The sequence below is a fragment of the Pleurodeles waltl genome, chromosome 2_1 (genome assembly GCF_031143425.1).
Source record: "Pleurodeles waltl isolate 20211129_DDA chromosome 2_1, aPleWal1.hap1.20221129, whole genome shotgun sequence".
In the NCBI taxonomy this organism is placed as follows: domain Eukaryota; kingdom Metazoa; phylum Chordata; class Amphibia; order Caudata; family Salamandridae; genus Pleurodeles; species Pleurodeles waltl.
The window spans coordinates 681,093,242-681,112,701 of NC_090438.1; the positions used below are offsets into that span (position 1 = coordinate 681,093,242).

The 19,460-nt window shown below is 44.2% G+C and overlaps 1 protein-coding gene across 3 annotated transcripts in view; it reads left to right on the forward strand.

The window, feature by feature from the left end:
• Nucleotides 1–19,460, forward strand: part of PPP4R1 (protein phosphatase 4 regulatory subunit 1) — a 689,987-nt gene that overhangs the window by 459,712 nt on the left and 210,815 nt on the right. For all 3 annotated transcript variants that reach the window (XM_069216574.1, XM_069216564.1, XM_069216553.1), the window contains exon 13: nucleotides 4,530–4,625. In XM_069216574.1, the coding sequence (XP_069072675.1) occupies nucleotides 4,530–4,625 (96 nt within the window). The remainder of the gene's footprint in view (nucleotides 1–4,529; nucleotides 4,626–19,460) is intronic.

Sequence of the window (19,460 nt, forward strand, 5' to 3'; positions counted from 1 at the left end):
ACAAGAATAAGGTCGTCCTAAGGACTAATCCTAAATTTTTACCAAAGGTTATTTCACCGTTCCATCTAAATCAAACAGTGGAACTTCCAGTGTTCTTTCCACAGCCAGATACCGTAGCTGAGAGGGCACTACATACATTAGATGTCAAAAGAGCATTAATGTATTACATTGACAGAACAAAGAACATCAGAAAGACTAAACAACTATTTATTGCATTTCAAAAACCTCATGCAGGAAACCCAATATCAAAACAAGGTATAGCCAGATGGATAGTTAAATGCATCCAAATCTGCTACCTTAAAGCTAAACGACAGCTGCCCATTACACCAAGGGCACACTCAACCAGAAAGAAAGGTGCTACCATGGCCTTTCTAGGAAACATCCCAATGCAAGAAATATGTAAGGCAGCCACATGGTCTACGCCTCACACATTCACCAAGCACTACTCTGTAGACGTGTTATCCGCACAACAAGCCACAGTAGGTCAAGCCGTATTAAGAACATTGTTTCAGACTACTTCCACTCCTACAGGCTGAGCCACTGCTTTTGGGGAGATAACTGCTTACTGGTCTATGCAAAACATGCGTATCTACAGCGACAGATGCCATCGAACTGAAAATGTCACTTACCCAGTGTACATCTGTTCGTGGCATCAGTCGCTGTAGATTCGCATGTGCCCACCCGCCTCCCCGGGAGCCTGTAGCAGTTCGGAAGTTACCTTCAACTATTTGTATATATATCATTTCAACCTTAAATAAGTACATACTTAGTCACTCCATTGCATGGGCACTATTACTACAATTCAACTCCTACCTCACCCTCTGCGGGGGAAAAACAATCGAAGATGGAGTCGACGCCCATGCGCAATGGAGACAAAAGGAGGAGTTACTCGTCCCGTGACTCGAAAGACTTCTTCGAAGAAAAACAACTTGTAACACTCCGGCCCAACACCAGATGGCGAGCTATGCAAAACATGCGAATCTACAGCGACTGATGCCACGAACAGATGTACACTGGGTAAGTGACATTTTCATTTTAGCACGTGCATAGTAGCCTTCTAGTTAATGCTAGGATATTTTGACCCATCTGTTTATTTGCTAAAAGCCTTATACAACCTATAGAGTACTGGAATCTTAGGGACATTTGGCTCCATACAAAAAACAAACAAATGGCAAAGGAATATAAATGTTCCTTCCTCTTTCAGATGTGATCGTTTTAGATGTAGTAATGTATTTTGTCAAGAGCCTAAGAAACAAATGCATTCATGGAGCATATTAGTGCTGTGGGGAGTTTGCTTCTATGTTTTAATATGGGTGCATTTATTGATGGTGATATACAATGTGCACCTCTTTATGGATGGGAGGGGTGGTTGGGGGGGGATAGCGATTGACAGCCGCTAGCCTCTGACAGCCATCATTCATGCCTAGTGTTAATGTTATCTAGGGTAACATTTCAGGTTATACTAGCCTCTTAGTCACCTTCTAGTTAAAATGATTAGATAATTGCCTAGATTCCTGACCATATTGGGAACAAAGCTTTTTCATACATGAAGTGTATTTTGTATCTCTGGAAACTCATTTCCAATTTCTGTACAGTGTCCTTTTTATAGACTTCCCAGTAAGAAGAGAACTATGCATTAGTGTGAGGAAATGCCTCCTTGGCATGGTTACCCCCTAACTTTTTGCCTTTGCTGATGCTAAGTTATGATTTGAAAGTGTGCTGGGACCCTTTCCCTAAACTGTACCTTTGTCTCCACAATTGACCCAACCCTGGCCCTCCGGTAAGTCCCTTGTAACTGGTACCCCTGGTACCAAGGGCCCTGATGCCAGGAAAGGTCTCTAAGGGCTGCAGCATGTCTTATGCCACCATAGGGACCCCTCACTCAGCACATGCGCACTGTCTCACAGCTTGTGTGTGCTGGTGGGGAGAAAATGACTAAGTCGACATGGCACTCCCCTCAGAGTGCCATGCCAACTTCACACTGCCTGTGGCATAGGCAAGTCACCCCTCTAGCAGGCCTTACAGCCCTAAGGCAAGGTGCACTATACCACAGTTGAGGGCATATGTGCGTGAGCACTATGCCCCTACAGTGTCTAAGCAAAACCTTAGACATTGTACGTGCAGGATAGCCATAAGAGTATATGGTCTGGGAGTTTGTCAAACACGAACTCCACAGTTCCATAATGGCTACACTGAAAACTGGGAAATTTGGTATCAAGCTTCTCAGCACAATAAATACACACTGATGCCAGTGTGCAGTTTATTGTAAAATACACCCAGAGGGCATCTTAGAGATGCCCCCTGAATACCTACCCGACTTCTAGTGTAGGCTGACAAGTTCCTCCCAGCCTGCCACACAGCAGACATATGGTTCTGGCCACATGGGGAGAGTGCCTTTGTCACTCTGTGGCAAGGAACAAAGCCTGTACTGTACTGTGCTTCTCACCTCCCCCTGCATGAACTGTAACACCTGGCGGTGAGCCTCAAAAGCTCACCCCTTTTGTTACAGTGCCTCAGGGCACCCCAGCTAGTGGAGATGCTCGCCCCTCCGGCCACTGCCCCCACTTTTGGCGGCAAGACTGGAGGAGATAATGAGAAAAACAAGGAGGAGTCACCCACCAGTCAGGACAGCCCTAAGGTCTCCTGAGCTGAGGTGACCCCTGCCTTTAGAAATCCTCCATCTTAGTTTTGGAGGATTCCCCCAATAGGATTAGGGATGTGCTCCCCTTCCCACAACGAAGGAGGCACAAAGAGGGTGTAGCCACCCTCAGGGACAGTAGCCATTGGCTACTGCCCTCCCAGACCTAAACACACCCCTAAATTCAGTATTTAGGGGCTCCCCAGATCCCAGGAAATAAGATTCCTGCAACCTGAAGAAAGGACTGCTGACCTACAAGCCTGTAGAGATGGAGGAAGACAACTGCTTTGGCCCCAGCCCTACTGGCCTGTCTCCAACTTCGAAAACCTGCTCCAGTGACTCATCCGACAGGGACCAGCAACCTCTGAATCCTCAGAGGACTGCCCTGGACTACAGGACCAAGAAACTCCTGTGAACAGTGGCCCTGTTCAAAACTAGCTACTTCTTTGTAACAAAGAAGCAACTTCCAAGGACTTCACGTTTCCTGCCGGAAGCGCGAGACTCTACACTCTGCACCCGACGCCCCCAGCTCGACCTGCCGAAAACCAACACCTCAGGGAGGACTACCTGGCAACTGCGAGCCCGTGAGTAACCAGAGATTAGCCCCCACAACGACTCCTGCAGAGAGAATCCAGAGGCTCCCCCTGACCGCGACTGCCTGTAACAAGGGACCTGATGCCTGGAACCAACACTGCACCCGCAGCCCCCAGAACCTGAAGGAACTGAACTTCCAAAGCAGGCGTGACCCCCAGGCGACCCCCTGCCTAGCCCAGGTGGTGGCTGTCCCGAGAAGCCCCCCCTGTGCCTGCCTGCACCGCTAGAGTGACCCCCGGGTCCCTCCATTGTTTCCTACCTGAAACCCGACACCTGCTTTGCACACTGCACCCGGCCGCCGCTGTGCCGCTGAGGGTGTGTTTTGTGTGCCTACTTGTTGTCGCCCCCCACCTCCACCCCCCCCCAGTGCTCTACAAAACCCGTCTGGTCTGTATCCGAAGGGCGCAGGTACTTAACTGCTGGCAGACTGGAACCGGAGCACCCCTGTTCTCCATAGGCACCTATGTGTTCTGGGCACCTCTTTGACCTCTGCACCTGACCGGCACTGAGCTGCTGGTGTGGTAACTTTGGGGTTACCTTGAACCCCCAACGGTGGGCTCCTATGCCCCAGAACTGAGACTTGTAAGTGTTGTACTTACCTCCTAATCTAACCTTTACTTACCTCCCCCAGGAACTGTTGATTTTTGCACTGTGTCCACTTTGAATATAGCTTATTGCCATTTTTTACAAAGACTGTATGTGATATTGCTTTCATTCAAAGTTCCTAAAGTATCTAAGTGAAGTACCTTACATTTTAAGTATTTACTGTAAATCTTGAACCTGTGGTTCTTAAAAAAAACTAAGAAAATATATTTTTCTCTATAAAAACCTATTGGCACGGAGTAAGTCTTTGAGTGTGTGTTCCTCATTTATTGCCTGTGTGTGTACAACAAATGTGTACACTACCCTCTGATAAGCCTACTGCTCGACCACAGTACCACAAAATAGAGCATTAGAATTATCTACTTTTGCCAGTATCTTACCTCTAAGGGGAACCCTTGGACTCTGTGAACACTATTTCTTACTTTGAAATAGTATATACAGAGCCAACTTCCTACAATTAGTCACTATTTCCCTTCGCATTTTTTTTATTTATTTACGAGTCAGTTCCATCTTGAGCACAAGGTGATATAATGCAGTTCAAAATATGCTGTTTTTGCAAGTGTAACTCAACAATGACAATCCACTTGTTGGTATGTTTTAGCATCTTATATGCCATTACGTGTTTCACATTTATTCAGAAGAAGGTGAGCAAAAAGTAGTTTAGGAAGTAATTAGAATTTGCTTTTCCAAACAGAGCACTGAATCTGCCTTTCGCTACATACATAATGACTCAGACTTCAGTACCAGTAGTAGCTTCAGTCCAGAAGGAGAAAGAAAATCCAGAATACAGGTACTTTATGTAGAATGTCTTTAGTTTCTGCATGCATCTCTATACATTATTTGCATTGCCAGTTGATGTTGAACTTGTCAAAATGTTGAATCAAAACTTGTTTTACCTCTAGTTTCAGCCTTAATAAATGTCACATAAATATTTCCCTTCAGATCTAATGGTGCTATAGTGTGAAATTCCAATACAGTAAAGGCAAGAGTTTTTAAAATGTTCGTCACTTTTATTCCCAGGATGACCCAAAATAACCATTTCCATCTACAGTTATGACTGCCTCCTATTCTCTACAACGTGGCACGATTGTAAACTGCTTCTAAATGTGCTGAAAGTAAAAGTTATGTGCAGTCTGTTATACAAGTCGGCTGTACATGGTTTCAGGGCTACACCGCATGCACAGCTATGACCCCTGTTCGGATCCCAGTTTTTGCAAGATCATTTCGACACACGTGCATCATGCTTGCATTCTGAAGTTTGTCTTTCACAGGTGCTCATCCTGTAAGTGTTGGGTTGCTATTCCTCAGCAATCACTTTTCTAAGCAATCTTATTTTACGAGCCTGTGAAAACGCCATCTATTCCAAATCTTGCTCTTGTGTACCTACTATTGTGCCAAGATCCTAAAATTGTCATTTGTCACAGATGCTAATCAGAGACATCTTTCCAGTCCTTTGGGATCCTTTCCTCTATTCAATTATTCCCCCTTTTGCAACTGAAGACAGCTATTAGAGGCTGGCATGTGCCATGCATAGAAGCCGGACCCCTGATGTGGAGTTCAAAAAAGTACACCATTCTCTATAAGGATAGGTTCAGTTCTGCCTTTGACCATTGAACAATGTTTACATTTAAGGCTGCAGACCAATAATTATGATCTGTCCTTTTCCAGTTTGTACCACAGATTACATCTAAGTATAGGAATGCTAGGTGTTGGAGCTATGTCACATTCCTGCTACCCAGTTGGTAGTGGATTGTTACGTTGTTCCTTTGATACTTCCAACTGCTAATTAAGTGCCAGGTTCCATGACACATTATGCCTTGGTATTTCACAGACCTCTTCACACACTCAACCACAAATGCACACCATTCGATCCTTAGTTTCCGAAGGGCCCAGCTCATTATGCCCCTCTATAGCTACAGACTTTCACCTGACACCTATGTTTTTTTGTGATGTACACTTAAAGGCTATAGAAGTCTTGCAGTAACACTGAACCTCTGCCCTCCTAATCTTCCTTGACTTCAGCATGTTTTAATGCAACCACGTCATTTGAAATGTTTTCCTCAGGAATTAACTTCTGGGCCATTTCCTTATGGCCCGACTCCCTCTGGAGTTCTGTAATTATAAGAGTATCCCGCCTTTTGAGCCGCGCCATCTATTTACCTGAGATGGTTGTGTTGATCTTCAGCTCATGTCTAGGTGTTTGGCTGGCAGCTCACTCTGTCAGCTGGCAGATTGTATGTATCATGACCTAGGAATCAACCTTACCTTCAATGGAGAAGTCTCTTTAAGATTTTTACTTGGCATCCTCTGAGCTTCACATCATCAATGTCAATCTCTTTCTGCAACTCAGGATCCAAAGCCTTCCTATATGCTACTCCATCAGTCTCTGCTTCCTTACCTTTTCCCCTCTCGCTGACATTTTTCTTCCTACCCTTCAGGAATATGATATTGCTGCCATTATCTTGCTATTCCTATGCTTACTAGTGCCTCCACTGAATTTCTTGTGCTACCATTATTCACTGCAGAGGAGGTGGTTGTTATGGAGAGGAGACAGTGAGGCTGACAGCCGAGCGTATTTAAATCAGCGGGATTGCTTGCACTTGTGCATCAGAGTGACAGACGCTTGCCACTGCTGTAAAATGTATTTCTGTGAGGCACGAGGTGTGTAAGCACCTTATCGAGAGGGTAGGCTTGTTTTATATTATGGGAATTCCATGTTAGAACTTTCCTAAGCGTTTTTCCTTGTTTTGGGGATTGACGCTCTTCTTATGGTTTTCTTGCAATACACAAAAACGTAGTCTAATAAGCCAAGTACCTGTAGAGGCTTGTCGTGTATTATTCCAACCTCAGGTTAATGTTCTGTCCTTTTTTTTCACTGTCCGTTCAGTCTGAGAAATTTTATACATGTTTATCCAGTTGTGTGCCTCTGTTTTAGAACTGTTCAGCCTCGTTTGTGTCTCTCAGCTAAGGTCTGGGTTGAGGCTTTACACTAGTTTTTGTTGGTGTGCATAACTGCATTTGTCTCTGATGCGCTATTTTCAGGTATATGTTTGGTTGAGGCACGTTAGGCATGACCATTCTACACATTGTTTGCGGTTTGAGGACATAAACACTGCTTGTGAAAAACTCTTAATTGAATACTCGCTGTTTGCAATTATGGGAAAGTTTTTTGTCTCTGTTATGCAGCTCCACCCACAGGTGATAACGGTGGACCTACGCCACACAATAGTGGGCCATTCTCTGTGACAGAAATAAGTATAAATAGCTATTTTCTGTTTATTTGGCTCTTGCTCAGCAAAGTAACTATCTGTACATTGGCCTGAACAAATGCCCAGAACCTCCTGAGAGGGTCATGACTTGAGCAGAAATATGGTGACCTTGTATTGATTGTGATGAAGATACTCACTCCCCTCTGAGTTTTAATGTGTCTATTGGGAGCACGTAATAAGTAGTCCAGTTTCTATTATTTCTTTTCACATTCACATTCACACTGCACACTTTACCCAAGCTTAGCTCTCAAAGAGACATTACCTCTGCCAAAAACACTCCTAAGAGCTCTTCTCTTCTCCTGCTTTTTGCTCTGACAAGGCAGTTGTAGACCACACCATAGCCACATGAAGAGCACTCAGCGCTAATAAAAACACGGTGACCTGGAGACTCGGTGAGACCTGTAAAGCCGATGAAAGCGATGCGAGAGGAACACCCACGATTCAAGATGGCGCCCACACCGCGAAGTAGCAGAGGTCTCCGGCGATAGCACCGAGACTATGGAGTGCTGATGAGAGCTCAGGAAGAGCAGGAGTAGCCTGGCTGAAAAGAGCCCCTCTGTGCTGGGGGCAATCAGACGGAGTACGGGGATCACCCTGGGATCGACGGCCCCAGAGAGATCAGTGGATGGGGTAAGTGGTGACCGGAGACATTACCTGCTTGAGAGTGGACAGCATGGCTGTTGCCATGTGGAGTCTTGGGGGGTGTTGCTGGCCTCTCTTCCCGTTCCCCCCCCTTCACCCCCTTAGCCCCTCCGGAACGAGTGGGGGCTGTGGAGGGTGAGGCAGCTCGCCTTCGGGGGCTGCGGTGTACACGAACTGGGAGGCGAAATTGTTGTGAAGACGCGCCTCTGCGGCCTACTTATGGAACGGCTGGTTCCCTACCCCCCACGGTATCGGAAAGGGTGAAGGATGGTGGGGCTGGGGCTGATCTTCGCACCAGACATCCGGGATCAGGAGGAAGACCCCACAGCCCGTGAGATAGGAAAATAAACTGGGTGCTGCCGGCCCGAATGACGGAATCCAAACTGAGTGCTTACATACATCACTCAACGGAACAAAGCGACTTACACTTGAGGGGACCCGCGGAATGCCTCTGCTTAGCTGAATTGAGATACAGTGGGATTACGAACAGCACAGGCAATAAAAGTGAGAACAGCAAATATAAAGATGGGCAAGATGAAAAAAAGAGATGGCCCGGGGGGTGTCAGTGGATCCCCGATCGGTGGTAGACGGCACCAGAGATGAAGCGTCAGACCGAGACCTAGCCCACGAGACTACCCTTGACACCGTACTGCAAGAAATGCAAGCATCCCGAGAAGCCCTGGAATTGAAGATTGACACATTATCTGTGGACTTAACCCTTCTAACAGATGACCACCGCCGACTGACGGACAGCGTCATTACGAATGAAAAACCTCTAGAACAACTTGCCCCTAACTGTCAGAAATAAACGAAGAACGTATCTGACTTAACATCCCACATTAAAACCTTAAAAACTCGAGCAGAGGATGCAGAAAACAGAGCTCGCAGAAACAACCTGAGACTAGTGGGTCTTCCAGAAAGAGCAGAACAAGGAGCGAAAACTATGGAAACTTTCTTGGAACGGTGGATACATTAAGAAGTGGCTCCTTAGGTCCTATCGCCCTAGTTTGCAATCGAGCACGCCCACGGAGTAGAGTGCTGACGCGACCCCCGCCCCTGGGCCATGGCCAACAATCGCAAAGCTGCTTCACTTTAAGGACCAAGATCACATCATGGCACAGGCATGGTAGAAGGGGGAGCTCAAAATGGGAGACAAACACATAATGGTATTCCCAGACTTTCCAAAGACACATAGAAACAAAGAGCGTCCTTCAATGATGCAAAGAGACAACTCCGAGAGAGGGGACTCCAATATGCCATACTATTTCCAGCTAAATTGAGAGTAGCCGCTAATAATGAAGTTGTTTTCTTCACAACACCGCAGCAGGTGGAGGAATGGCTAGAAACTTTGGACCCTGCCACATTTGAATCCATGGTAAACAATAATCGACTGCGCCCAAGGGTGCGTAGAAGAACTGGGAGACTATCATCCACCGCGGCCTGCAGCGCAAACAGGCCCTACAGGAAATGCGAGATGCTTTGGACACTGCGGTGTCCCTGAATAGTAGAGGCTCGGGATCACTGCACCCGTCCGAAATTCTCTCAGACCATGAATCTACATCTGGAAGTGCATCCCTTTCCTCACGGGACACCTCTGACATCCTCCCGAAAGTAACTCCAGGGACCTCGGATGATATTGCATAATGGGCACCAGCCTTTGCATGTTAGAACTGGCTTTCTCTTCACGGACAGGCTGAACACACCTTCACCTGTTGCAACTGATCAGACGACAGCCAAGTGGCACCTGCAAGCATACTACGATGGCAGAAGCTGCACTGCCTTAACACTACATGCCCCTCCATAGATGTGCATTAGAATTGTCTACACTAACGCAGGGAAAGAGATGTTTAACCAGCACTACTGGATTGCGGGGCACGCCGGAGGGCCTGCTCCTGGTCTTTCGCACCTCACCCCAAGCACATTGTTAATGAAGTTATTGACTGTTTGGACGGGGATAGTTTGATGCTGGTCCTGGGGAGAGGGAGTGGGGACATTGGGGACATTGTTTCGTTTACTTATGTTCGGACAAATATAGATGTATCTGCTCCACATAATTCATCAACACATAAGTTTGCCTCTCCATTGGTTGTAGAACCTAGCCGCAAGGTGGAACTGACAGATATACAACACTTCACAACATAGCATGGCCTGCCCCCTACCCTATAAGTTCCTAACCTGGAATGGTAGCAGTTTGAACAGCATGAACAAGAGGTACAAAGTTTACAGGCAAATTATAGGAAGATTGCTGTCCTTAAGGAAACAGATCTCACTAATCAGGAGGTTAAGGCTATAACCAAAAGATGGCGTGGTGAAGTCCACGCTACAGCCTACTCGGCATACGCTAGAGGGGTCCTTATTTGGATTCGATCGGGAGACCCGTTCCAAAAACTGAAAGAAATCATAGATAAGGAGGGCCGCTTTGTCCTGGTGTCTGGGAGACTAGAGTGTAGAGACATCACACTGGGGGAGGGGCTTTACACACTGAATCAGGAACAAGGCGCTTTCCTGTCATCGCTGTCACAAAAATTAGGGTCCTATCTCACACAAATTACTATCATAGGCAGTGATTTTAATTGCATTGCGGACACAACACTTGACAGATCCCACCCCCCACTACAACATTCCCCCACTCACAGGCTGGCCAAAACTTTCCTTAACTGGCAACGACACTGGGGCTTTACCGAATGTTGGAGACACCTCCACCCTACAGAAAGAGACTATTCCTTTTACTCTCACTTACATGATCTACATGTCCGACTAGATGTCTTTTTAGCATCCCCCGAAATCAATTGCACGACAATGGCAGCTGAGTACTTATGTTGCATGGTATCAGACCATAATCCATTATTATTAATGTTAGACTTGGAGAAAGGACCACCCTTGTATACCGGATTGGCGACTTCGGTGGAGTCACTTGAAGATTAACGCCTTCCGACAGTCCATTAAAAACACAATCCAAGACTACTTTGCACACAATCAGGGAACCACATCACCCCACGTGCTGGAATGGGAGGCATTTAAAACAGTCATCGGGGGCCAGTGCGTGGCAGAAGTGGAGGGGATTCGGAAAACTCTGGAAACTGAGATTGATAAACATGAGGAGGAGCTTAGGTAGTTGGAACGAAGAAGGCCTGGTGCCCCGGAGGTGTCCCCCCTGCTGGCAGAGACCAGAGAAAAGGTAGCGATGGTGGTTAAAAAGTTGCGCTGCCTTGACTATAAAAAACATTTAACGAGAAGACATGCGGAGGGGGATAGGGCTGGAGCATTACTTGCCTGGCTCTCGGCCCTGCCGCTGCATCATTCCCTGGTGATGGAAATTGAGGATCAGTCGGGAGAGCAGCTTTACCGACAGGGATAAATTAATAACACATTTACAACCTACTACTCTTTACTATATTCTCCCCCGTGAGAGGCTATACCCCCTGCCCACTTGCAGATCTTAGATGACCTTCGCCAACTGGTGCTGGAGGAGGCGGCTCGGAAAGATCTCGGGGGAGTCTATTTCCCACACAGATATATGTACGGCGGTGGCCGCGATGGCTAGAGGGAAAGTACCCAGCTCAGACGGACTCCCCTCGGAATTTTATACCACATACATAGACATTGTGGCCCCCCATCTGAGTACACTCTACTCAGACGCGCTGGAGCACGGAGTGCCGCCCCCATCCACTAATTAAGCGATCATGATACCACTTTTAAAACCGGACCACCCCACAATAGATGTTTGCTTCTACTGGCCTTTGTCCATGCTCAATATGGACTATAAGATACTAAGCCGGACTCTGGCCACAAGACTCCTACCTCATATGCCTGCGCTGATTCACTCAGACCAGACGGGGTTTATCCCTCATCGCAGCACTGTGACTAATATTAGACATCTGATCACGATCTTACAATCCAAGTCCACGCATCTACAAGGGGCAGCGCTCATAGCTGTAGACATCGAAAAGGCCTTTGGTAGCTTTCAATGGGACTTCCTGGTGCAGATGGGTTTAGGCATGGGCTTCATTAACTGAACAAAACTGCTATACACGAAACCCACTGCTCGAGTCTGCACAGGTCGCATAATATCAGAACCTTATGTAGTCGGTAGGGGCTAGAGACAGGGCTGTCCTCTATCACCACTGCTATTTGCCATAGCATTGGACCCATTGGCACAGGCGGCGAGGACTGGCTCCTATTATAAGGGGTTACACATCGAGGAACGTATTCACCAAATTGCATGCAGACTACATGATACTTTTCTTAGGCGATGCAGAAACTGAGCTGCCAGGGGCAATGGCCCTTCTCGAAAAGTTCAGAGAATTGCCAGTTGATCCGCAGCTCAGACATAAGTCTCATATTTTCCCCCTGAGGGAGGGAACACCCAGAGTGGGAAACACCAGAGGGCTTGAATGGACCTTCTCTACCGTGGGGTATTCATATATCATTAATCAGAGGACTTCCTGAGCAGTCCGAAAACTACGGACAAATGTACTGTTCTGGAGATCGCTTCCACTGTCAGTGGCGGGGAGAATAGCACTTACAAAAATGCTGCTATGTGGACTAGCCACGCTCCTGGATGGACAGACAATGACAGGCATCACAACATTAGCTATGCACAACATAACTGTAATGGGGGACCTGTTCAGTGATGGAGAATTGCTGTCCTTTAACGCACTAATGGAAAAATTCAATGTCCCCCCCCATACCCCCCAGACTATTTCTACTGCACAGATCGGTAGTGCCACTTCTACAACGACGATTGGAAACAGGGGATGTCGGAGCCACCCACCCACATGGGATCTCAAACTATCTGCATGGTCGGGGGGAGGGGAAAATAATCTCTACACTTTACAAAGCATTGCACAAAGACATCCTACTCCCTTTAGATCAGCTACGAGTGACATGGCAAGAAGACATGGGAGTGCCCATAGACGAACAACAGTGGGGAGAATCACAGCACACATATACACAGTATCCAGAAATGCCTGTTTCAAACTAATCAACCTCTATGTATTCCACAGAGCATACCTCACTCCACACAGATTGGCAAGAATGTTTAAAACTAGGGGGAAATCCCCCTGCTGCTCTGAACCAGGTGCAGATCGATCCCACATGTCGAACTGTGTAGAGATTGGGCACTACTGGGATGGGGTATTCCCCTCGCCCTAACACTAAAAAGGTCACAGACAAATATATTGACTTAGCATTAATTTAGCCAAAAGGGAGATACCATTACACTGGCTAGACCATAAAGGCCTGCACTTACAGAGCTGGAAAAACACATTAATACAGTGGCCGAAGCGGAGGGAAGATCATTGCACTGGAAAGCGGTGAGAGGCTGTGGCCCCTTAAACACGGCTCGAAAATGGGACTGTTTGCTAGATTGCGTTAAGGAACCAGAAGTGGAAACAGGAGATCAGTCCTCAACGTCAGACGAGCTAGGCAGCGACGAAGAACCTAATCAGCCTAATGCTGTTTAACTCTGACTCTGCCCCAGTCGGCCAGAGGGAGATAGAACCCCAACAGCACAAGATAGACGCCATAGTGAGTGGAGCTGATACGAGGGAGGGATTAGAGGGGTGGAGAGTTTAGTCAAGATGTTGAATGTGTAAGCATCTGTTGTTCGTAAAAAAAAAAATATATATATATTTTTTAAAATGTATCAACAATGAATACTTGGGTTGATTATTTCTCTAACGTTTACTGTTTTCTATTCTTTTTTATCTGCTACTAATTTCAAATTGATCAAAGTGGTTCCAGCTATACATTGCAGTTCCTTGGGTAAGGCACTGGGACCTGATAGGATTCACATGGACCTTCTCAAACATGAGGTAGACATTTAGGCACAAATTGGCATTATTTAAAAATACTGCTAGGCATTCTGCTGTTCCTATCTCAGACTCAATTAGTTATTTTTCCAATTTACAAAAGAAAATAAGTGGGACCTTTAGTGCTGTAATCAAATTTCTTCGATAGTTTCTGTTGGGAAGGTAGTGGGTTTAATTCTTTTAAAAGAGATTTAGGCTTGGGGTTTAGATGGAGATATTTTAGGAGCGACTTAGTATGGGTTTAGTTTTGTCTTGGACCTTTGAACAATCTTTATATTTAAGGCTACGATCAAATAAATATGCATCTGTCCTTACAGAGAGCCTGCGTATAGCCCTCGTGGGCATCAGTTCTGTATTTGACTGTGTTAGTTGAAGCTATGGTCCACCTTGAATAAGATGGGCATTGAATCAACTGCTGTTGACCTTTTGATATGTTTACATCCGAGTTTGATGCAATGGTCAGATATGGCCTAAGTGTGACTGCACAAAAGACCTTTGTTCTTAAAACAAAAGTACAGCGAGGCTGATTTTTAGCACCTTTGGTTGTTTGAAGCGTATACTAATCAAATGGAGGCTTATTTGAGAGAGAAGGGAAGGATGCACCTAAGTAAAATAGAAAGACCAGTCCTATACTGCTGCATGTTTACTACTGTTTTGATGTCGAGGATTTTGGTTGCAATTGAAATATTAATTTCTGTATGATTCGGAACATTGAACCCTACTTAAATAACACTTTATTCTTACTGTGGGCACCACACCGGCTATATCAGGAACTCATCTTAAGGGCTGGGTTGTGGAGAAAGTTTTTGTCTTCTCCTTTAATTGTCAAAGTTGACAATTTATGGTAGGTGGTCATATTTATTAAGTTTCAGAAGACTAAGATTCTTTCGTACCTTGGGATCAGTGTTTCACTTTGCTGTCTGTCTAGGGAACAAACCTCTGAAGGACATGTTGGCCATTTTAACATCAAATGTAAACATGCAGCTTTTGTTGATTTGCTGGTGTTACATCTTTACAGATGGAGAAAATAGACTTTGTAGTTACGTATTAGGCTTATTTCAAGTTAGCCCCATCTACTATGTCATGAAGATTTTGCTTTAAATTATATGGCAGCTGAAGTGAAATTGGCCCCATTTCAGCGGCACAACTAAATCACAAAATCATTGACTGTATAAATCCCATAAATTTAGGTGGCTGAAATATACTAAGGAACCCTATCAGGAGCTGTGTCGATATGAGCTGTACAAGACTGCATGGAAGATTAGGAGGGTGGACTAAGTCTGGTTAAAAAATAACATTTCTGGTTCAAAGACACTTACAAAGGGAGGCCCCAGTAATTAAATATTGTTTGCCATTAATGATTATTAAAACCAATTAAAATATGGAACACTTGTTTAGGTCTGGTTTACAATGTTCGCAAACACAACCTCTGGACAAGGTTTAGTGCAGATATTTTCCATCATTGGTTGCCCTTACCCAAGGGGTGGCCTTTTTCAGATGTGGTTATTGAATGCCCTTGTGGTAATGAAACTGATCAAACAGTGATGCATTTTATATTTTTTCTTTTTTTTTAAAGTCTTTATGTAATAATTTTGTTGTGCTCCTTTTGAGACAGTAAACGTTTTGAAATTGTAGACCTATTTTTGTATTTCTTCATGTTATCTACCCCAAAGGTCTGGTTTACTGTTGCTCAGTTTTTAGTCAGTACTGTTAAAATATGACTATTTGCTGACAAAGCTGTTAGTTTTAAGATTGGTTTTCTTTCTTAAATCTGCGTATATTGTGCATATATGGTTTTTAATTTCTTTTAAATCAGAGTAAAATAAATTGTATTAAAGTAGAGATCCCAAAGAGAAACTTATTTGAATCAAAAAATCCAAAAGCCCAGTCTGTTGATGAACATAGCAGTCCTTATTGTGAATAGTGCCTGATGTTCCTGGCACTTGGTGAAGCTCCTCGAAGCCTAAGGGAGGAACTACACAGATAAAACCATTCACTTTCCAGTAGACGAACAAGAATAATATTGGTCCCTACTTGATTAGGGCAAAAGCAGTGGATTTAAATAAGCTCTTGATGTCAGAAGCTATATTGGTGATGTGGTCGAATGGGATGCGTTGCGCTGCCTGGCTTGATTGCTTTTTCAAATTCTGTAAAATATAATTGCTGAAACAAACTTTGATAACTGCAACCTATTTACTCATTCTCTCATTCCAGAAATGAGGCAGAGGTTGTTATAGCAATAGCAGTGTCGCTCATTGCAACTGCTGTCCTGTAGACCTGACCTCTTTCCAGATGACTCAAAGTTTTAAGGCCTTTAGGGTCTTCATTCAAAGGCTTCAGCAGAATCTCACCGCCCTCTCTATTAGTTATTTATAGAAAGGATGATTACTGTGCCAGACACAAGTAGTACCCCTTCAACTCTGCTTGGCCTGGTAAACCAAGTACAGCAACCACTTATCTTACTTGCTAACTGGTGGAAAACACCACTGTTGGATGAAACAATGTCAGCATGTGTTCCTCTGGTCCTGTATCTCAAAATTAATTTTCAGCAAGGTTGCCAGGAACCCCAGAAATGTTGCACTGGTTCAAATGACCAAGAGTTATAATTTTGATTAATGGTTTGAATCCAATAAAGTACTTGTCACTTATTTCATCTATCCATTTGTGTATTATAGAATAGAGCACCCCAATCACAGCATTTTCTTTTTATGGGGAGGGGGTACGGATGAGTTGGAAGAAAGGTAATTTAGAGATGGCTGAGGATGCACCAGCAGGACTCAAACATGTGCCAAGAGGATTCAGGGAGTGGTGAATCCATTCATCTCTAAAGAGTACATTGGGCTTCATAAGAAAAACAAGATCCTGTGGTGTTCTTGCATAAACTGATGTACAAATGTGCTGATATCAGCTTATCTTTAGTGTCCAAGCAGTTTCTTGGGTACCTAGTTTTTGCTTTAAACCTTTCACAATGCCTGAGATGTAATGGTCTTCACCACTAGCAGAGCAGAGAAGTTAAATTTGCAGCCCTTTCTGAACATTCAGGTCTTTGACTCTTAACTGTGCTATGCAAATGCTGGAATTAATTTCATGTGGATAGGCAGTCACCAAATATTTTGCACATCAGTTTTAAAATGGCAAATATTTTTATTGTAACTGTGTAGGTTTATCTGGAGTGTTGACAAGGCTGGAAGGTCTTTGTGGTATCCTATGGTATGGCAGACAATCACATTGTGGCTAGATAGTGTCAAATTGTCTTTCCTTGATTAGTAGCAATGTTAGACCTTTCAGTGGATGTGATGTGGTTTGAGACAATCTGAGCCAAGTGGAAGTTAAAGGAAGAACCATAAAAGAACCAATATTATTTTGCTGGTAAGGTGCACTAAGGCAAATGTTGCATAGCTAATGCAGATGGTACAATGCTAAATTGATAGCTTTGTAAACCTGGAGAGAGAAGCTGCTGCTATTGCTCATGTTCTGGGTTGTGTGTATTTAGCATCAGTGGTATGAAGTTCAAATTCAGCCATTCCAGTTGAGAAGGAAGATTAATGCATTTGCTGATGTATTGGACCAACCAGGTCTCCATAAGGCTCTTATTTGTTCTTCGCATATACACTTTTTGTACAGATTGCTGATGTGTTGTAACGAACATTGTCCTGGGTGTATCTAGAGATGTGAAGGAATCCTGGAGACTAACTCTTAGTAGGAAATGGTAGGGTCTGTCTTGTGTATGTGGTTGAAGTAGGGGTAAAGTGGCTCCTGAGTTAAATTTTGAGAGGCAGTTGAGTAAAGTGGTAAACAATGTGCACTGTTGTAAGCAGTGAAAAGGCCCTAGATAATGGATCAGTCGCAACCAGTTGGTTTGTCTAAGATCTAAATATGGATTGAAGTTAATCCCGAATGTCAAGCTCTGTACTCTTAAGGAACCTGCCCGGGTTTTATGTTAGAAATTTTGATCTGCTTTTCCTGGACAGAGTTTATTGGATTAATAGCTCTGTTAGCTATTTTGGGATCTTGTATCAAAATTATTTGTCCACATTACAGTATACTTGAATGCTATTTTGCACTCCCATGATAGGTAATTTCAAGGGCCGTTTTAGTGCTTTGTTGGCAACTGTCCAACTATTTTGGAAGGCTTTTGTAGTTATACTCCAATAGCCTAGGTTTACAATGTTAGAATTCTGGGTAGCTTCTCTCAGTAGCTTGTTTGTAGAAGTCAAAGGATGTTCTGTGAAATAGGCAGTTAAATGTTTTGTACCGTTGACTAGTATGTTAGTGGGTGAATTTTTTGTGAGCAGGAGAATTTATGCATATTCTTTGTTTTTGCATTGTTCAAGTTTTTTCTAGAAAACAGGGCCACATAAATTGTTTTCACCCACTTGTAGCATATCTGGTTTGGAGAGGTGTTTATTGACCGAGAAAGAGGGATGATCAGTGCGGCTTGTCATGTTTCTAAATCCCCCAGGGTTATATTGTACAAGGATAGCTCCCTCGCCTGTATACATGTGGAATAGTAGGCAGTTGTCCTAGATTAACTGTGTTGTGTGATGCAAGGGGTGATAAAGATGGTCCGTGAGTTATGCAACATGATAGTTAGATACTAATTTTAGATGGTGACATTGCTGCAGAGAGATTGGTTATGTTCTGTGCACCTGAATGATTACTACTTTCACCTACTCACCCTAGAGAAACATTGGAATTTCCTCCAGTTCATAGTAACAGACTAATGTTCAAATTACTAGTTCAGTATGCATTTATCATAGTTTTCAACCCAATTAATGCCACTCTGTACCATTGTCAAAGCAACCGGCAAGTACCAGACCCCCCTACTACAGCCTTTACTCAGTCCTGTTTGCCATAAAGGATCTAGTATTAAAGATTAACATTTCATGATCCCATTTTATATCTGCCTAAAAGTGCCATTGTATGCCTTCATCTCCCCACTCTCACCTCATCAGAGTCCCATTCAACAATGATTCGGCCACTTGCTGCTCATCATAGAACCAAGGCATTACCATTCAAGAGTATTCTGGGACATATTAAATACAAATTATCTTTCATCGAAGACGGAATCAAGTTCTGTGCCCACTCCCATGCTTGGATAGTAATAAAGCACTACTTCACATTGACCCCTGCCACCTATCTCTCCATCCTATTTTTAGTGTGCGTAAAACACAGCTTAATGACTTTACGCTTGGTCAACATACTGACCATAGCAATCAAACCAGCATGGAAACACTCCTATTTAACATTATGGAGGTAAAGCAACAAATATGAGGAGGATCTCATGCACTTCATCTGCATTTGTCCCCAGCTGCGTCAACTTCGGCTGCATCTATTGAAGAGAAACTTTGATGACAGAGCCGTCAGGACTTGTAGGAAAGCCCTAGTAGTGTGCTTCAATCCAGGCAACGCAGAGATATATTGCAAATATCTCAAATTCTTGGCACTAGCGCTTTCTGGAAATTATAGTTGCCTAACTTATTTTCACCAGAAAGAAGCTCACAGCATTTCGCCCACAATGAAGAATTTAGTGATCCATTCTGGACACCGGATACAGGATGTATTCACGACAAAGTGTCCACAGCGGTCCATCCAAAAATGCCACTAACTCCTGTGTCGAACACAGTCCACATCCATCTGGATACATATTAGTCATCAAAGATTAGCCCCAATCCAGTCCTATTTATAAGTGCACTTTACTGGTTTTAGAGACAGGAAGCATTAATGCACGTTTGCATGCCTGGAGATTGGAACGTTCTAGTTGGATTGCAGTGTGTGTATGGATGGCTTCTTTTAACTTTTGTTTATTGGTAAATCATGTGGCAGTGTAGCCTGTTATAGCAGCAAGAGGGACTTCTGTATGTAACAACCTCAATGATCTAACATAAGTACTTTTAGATG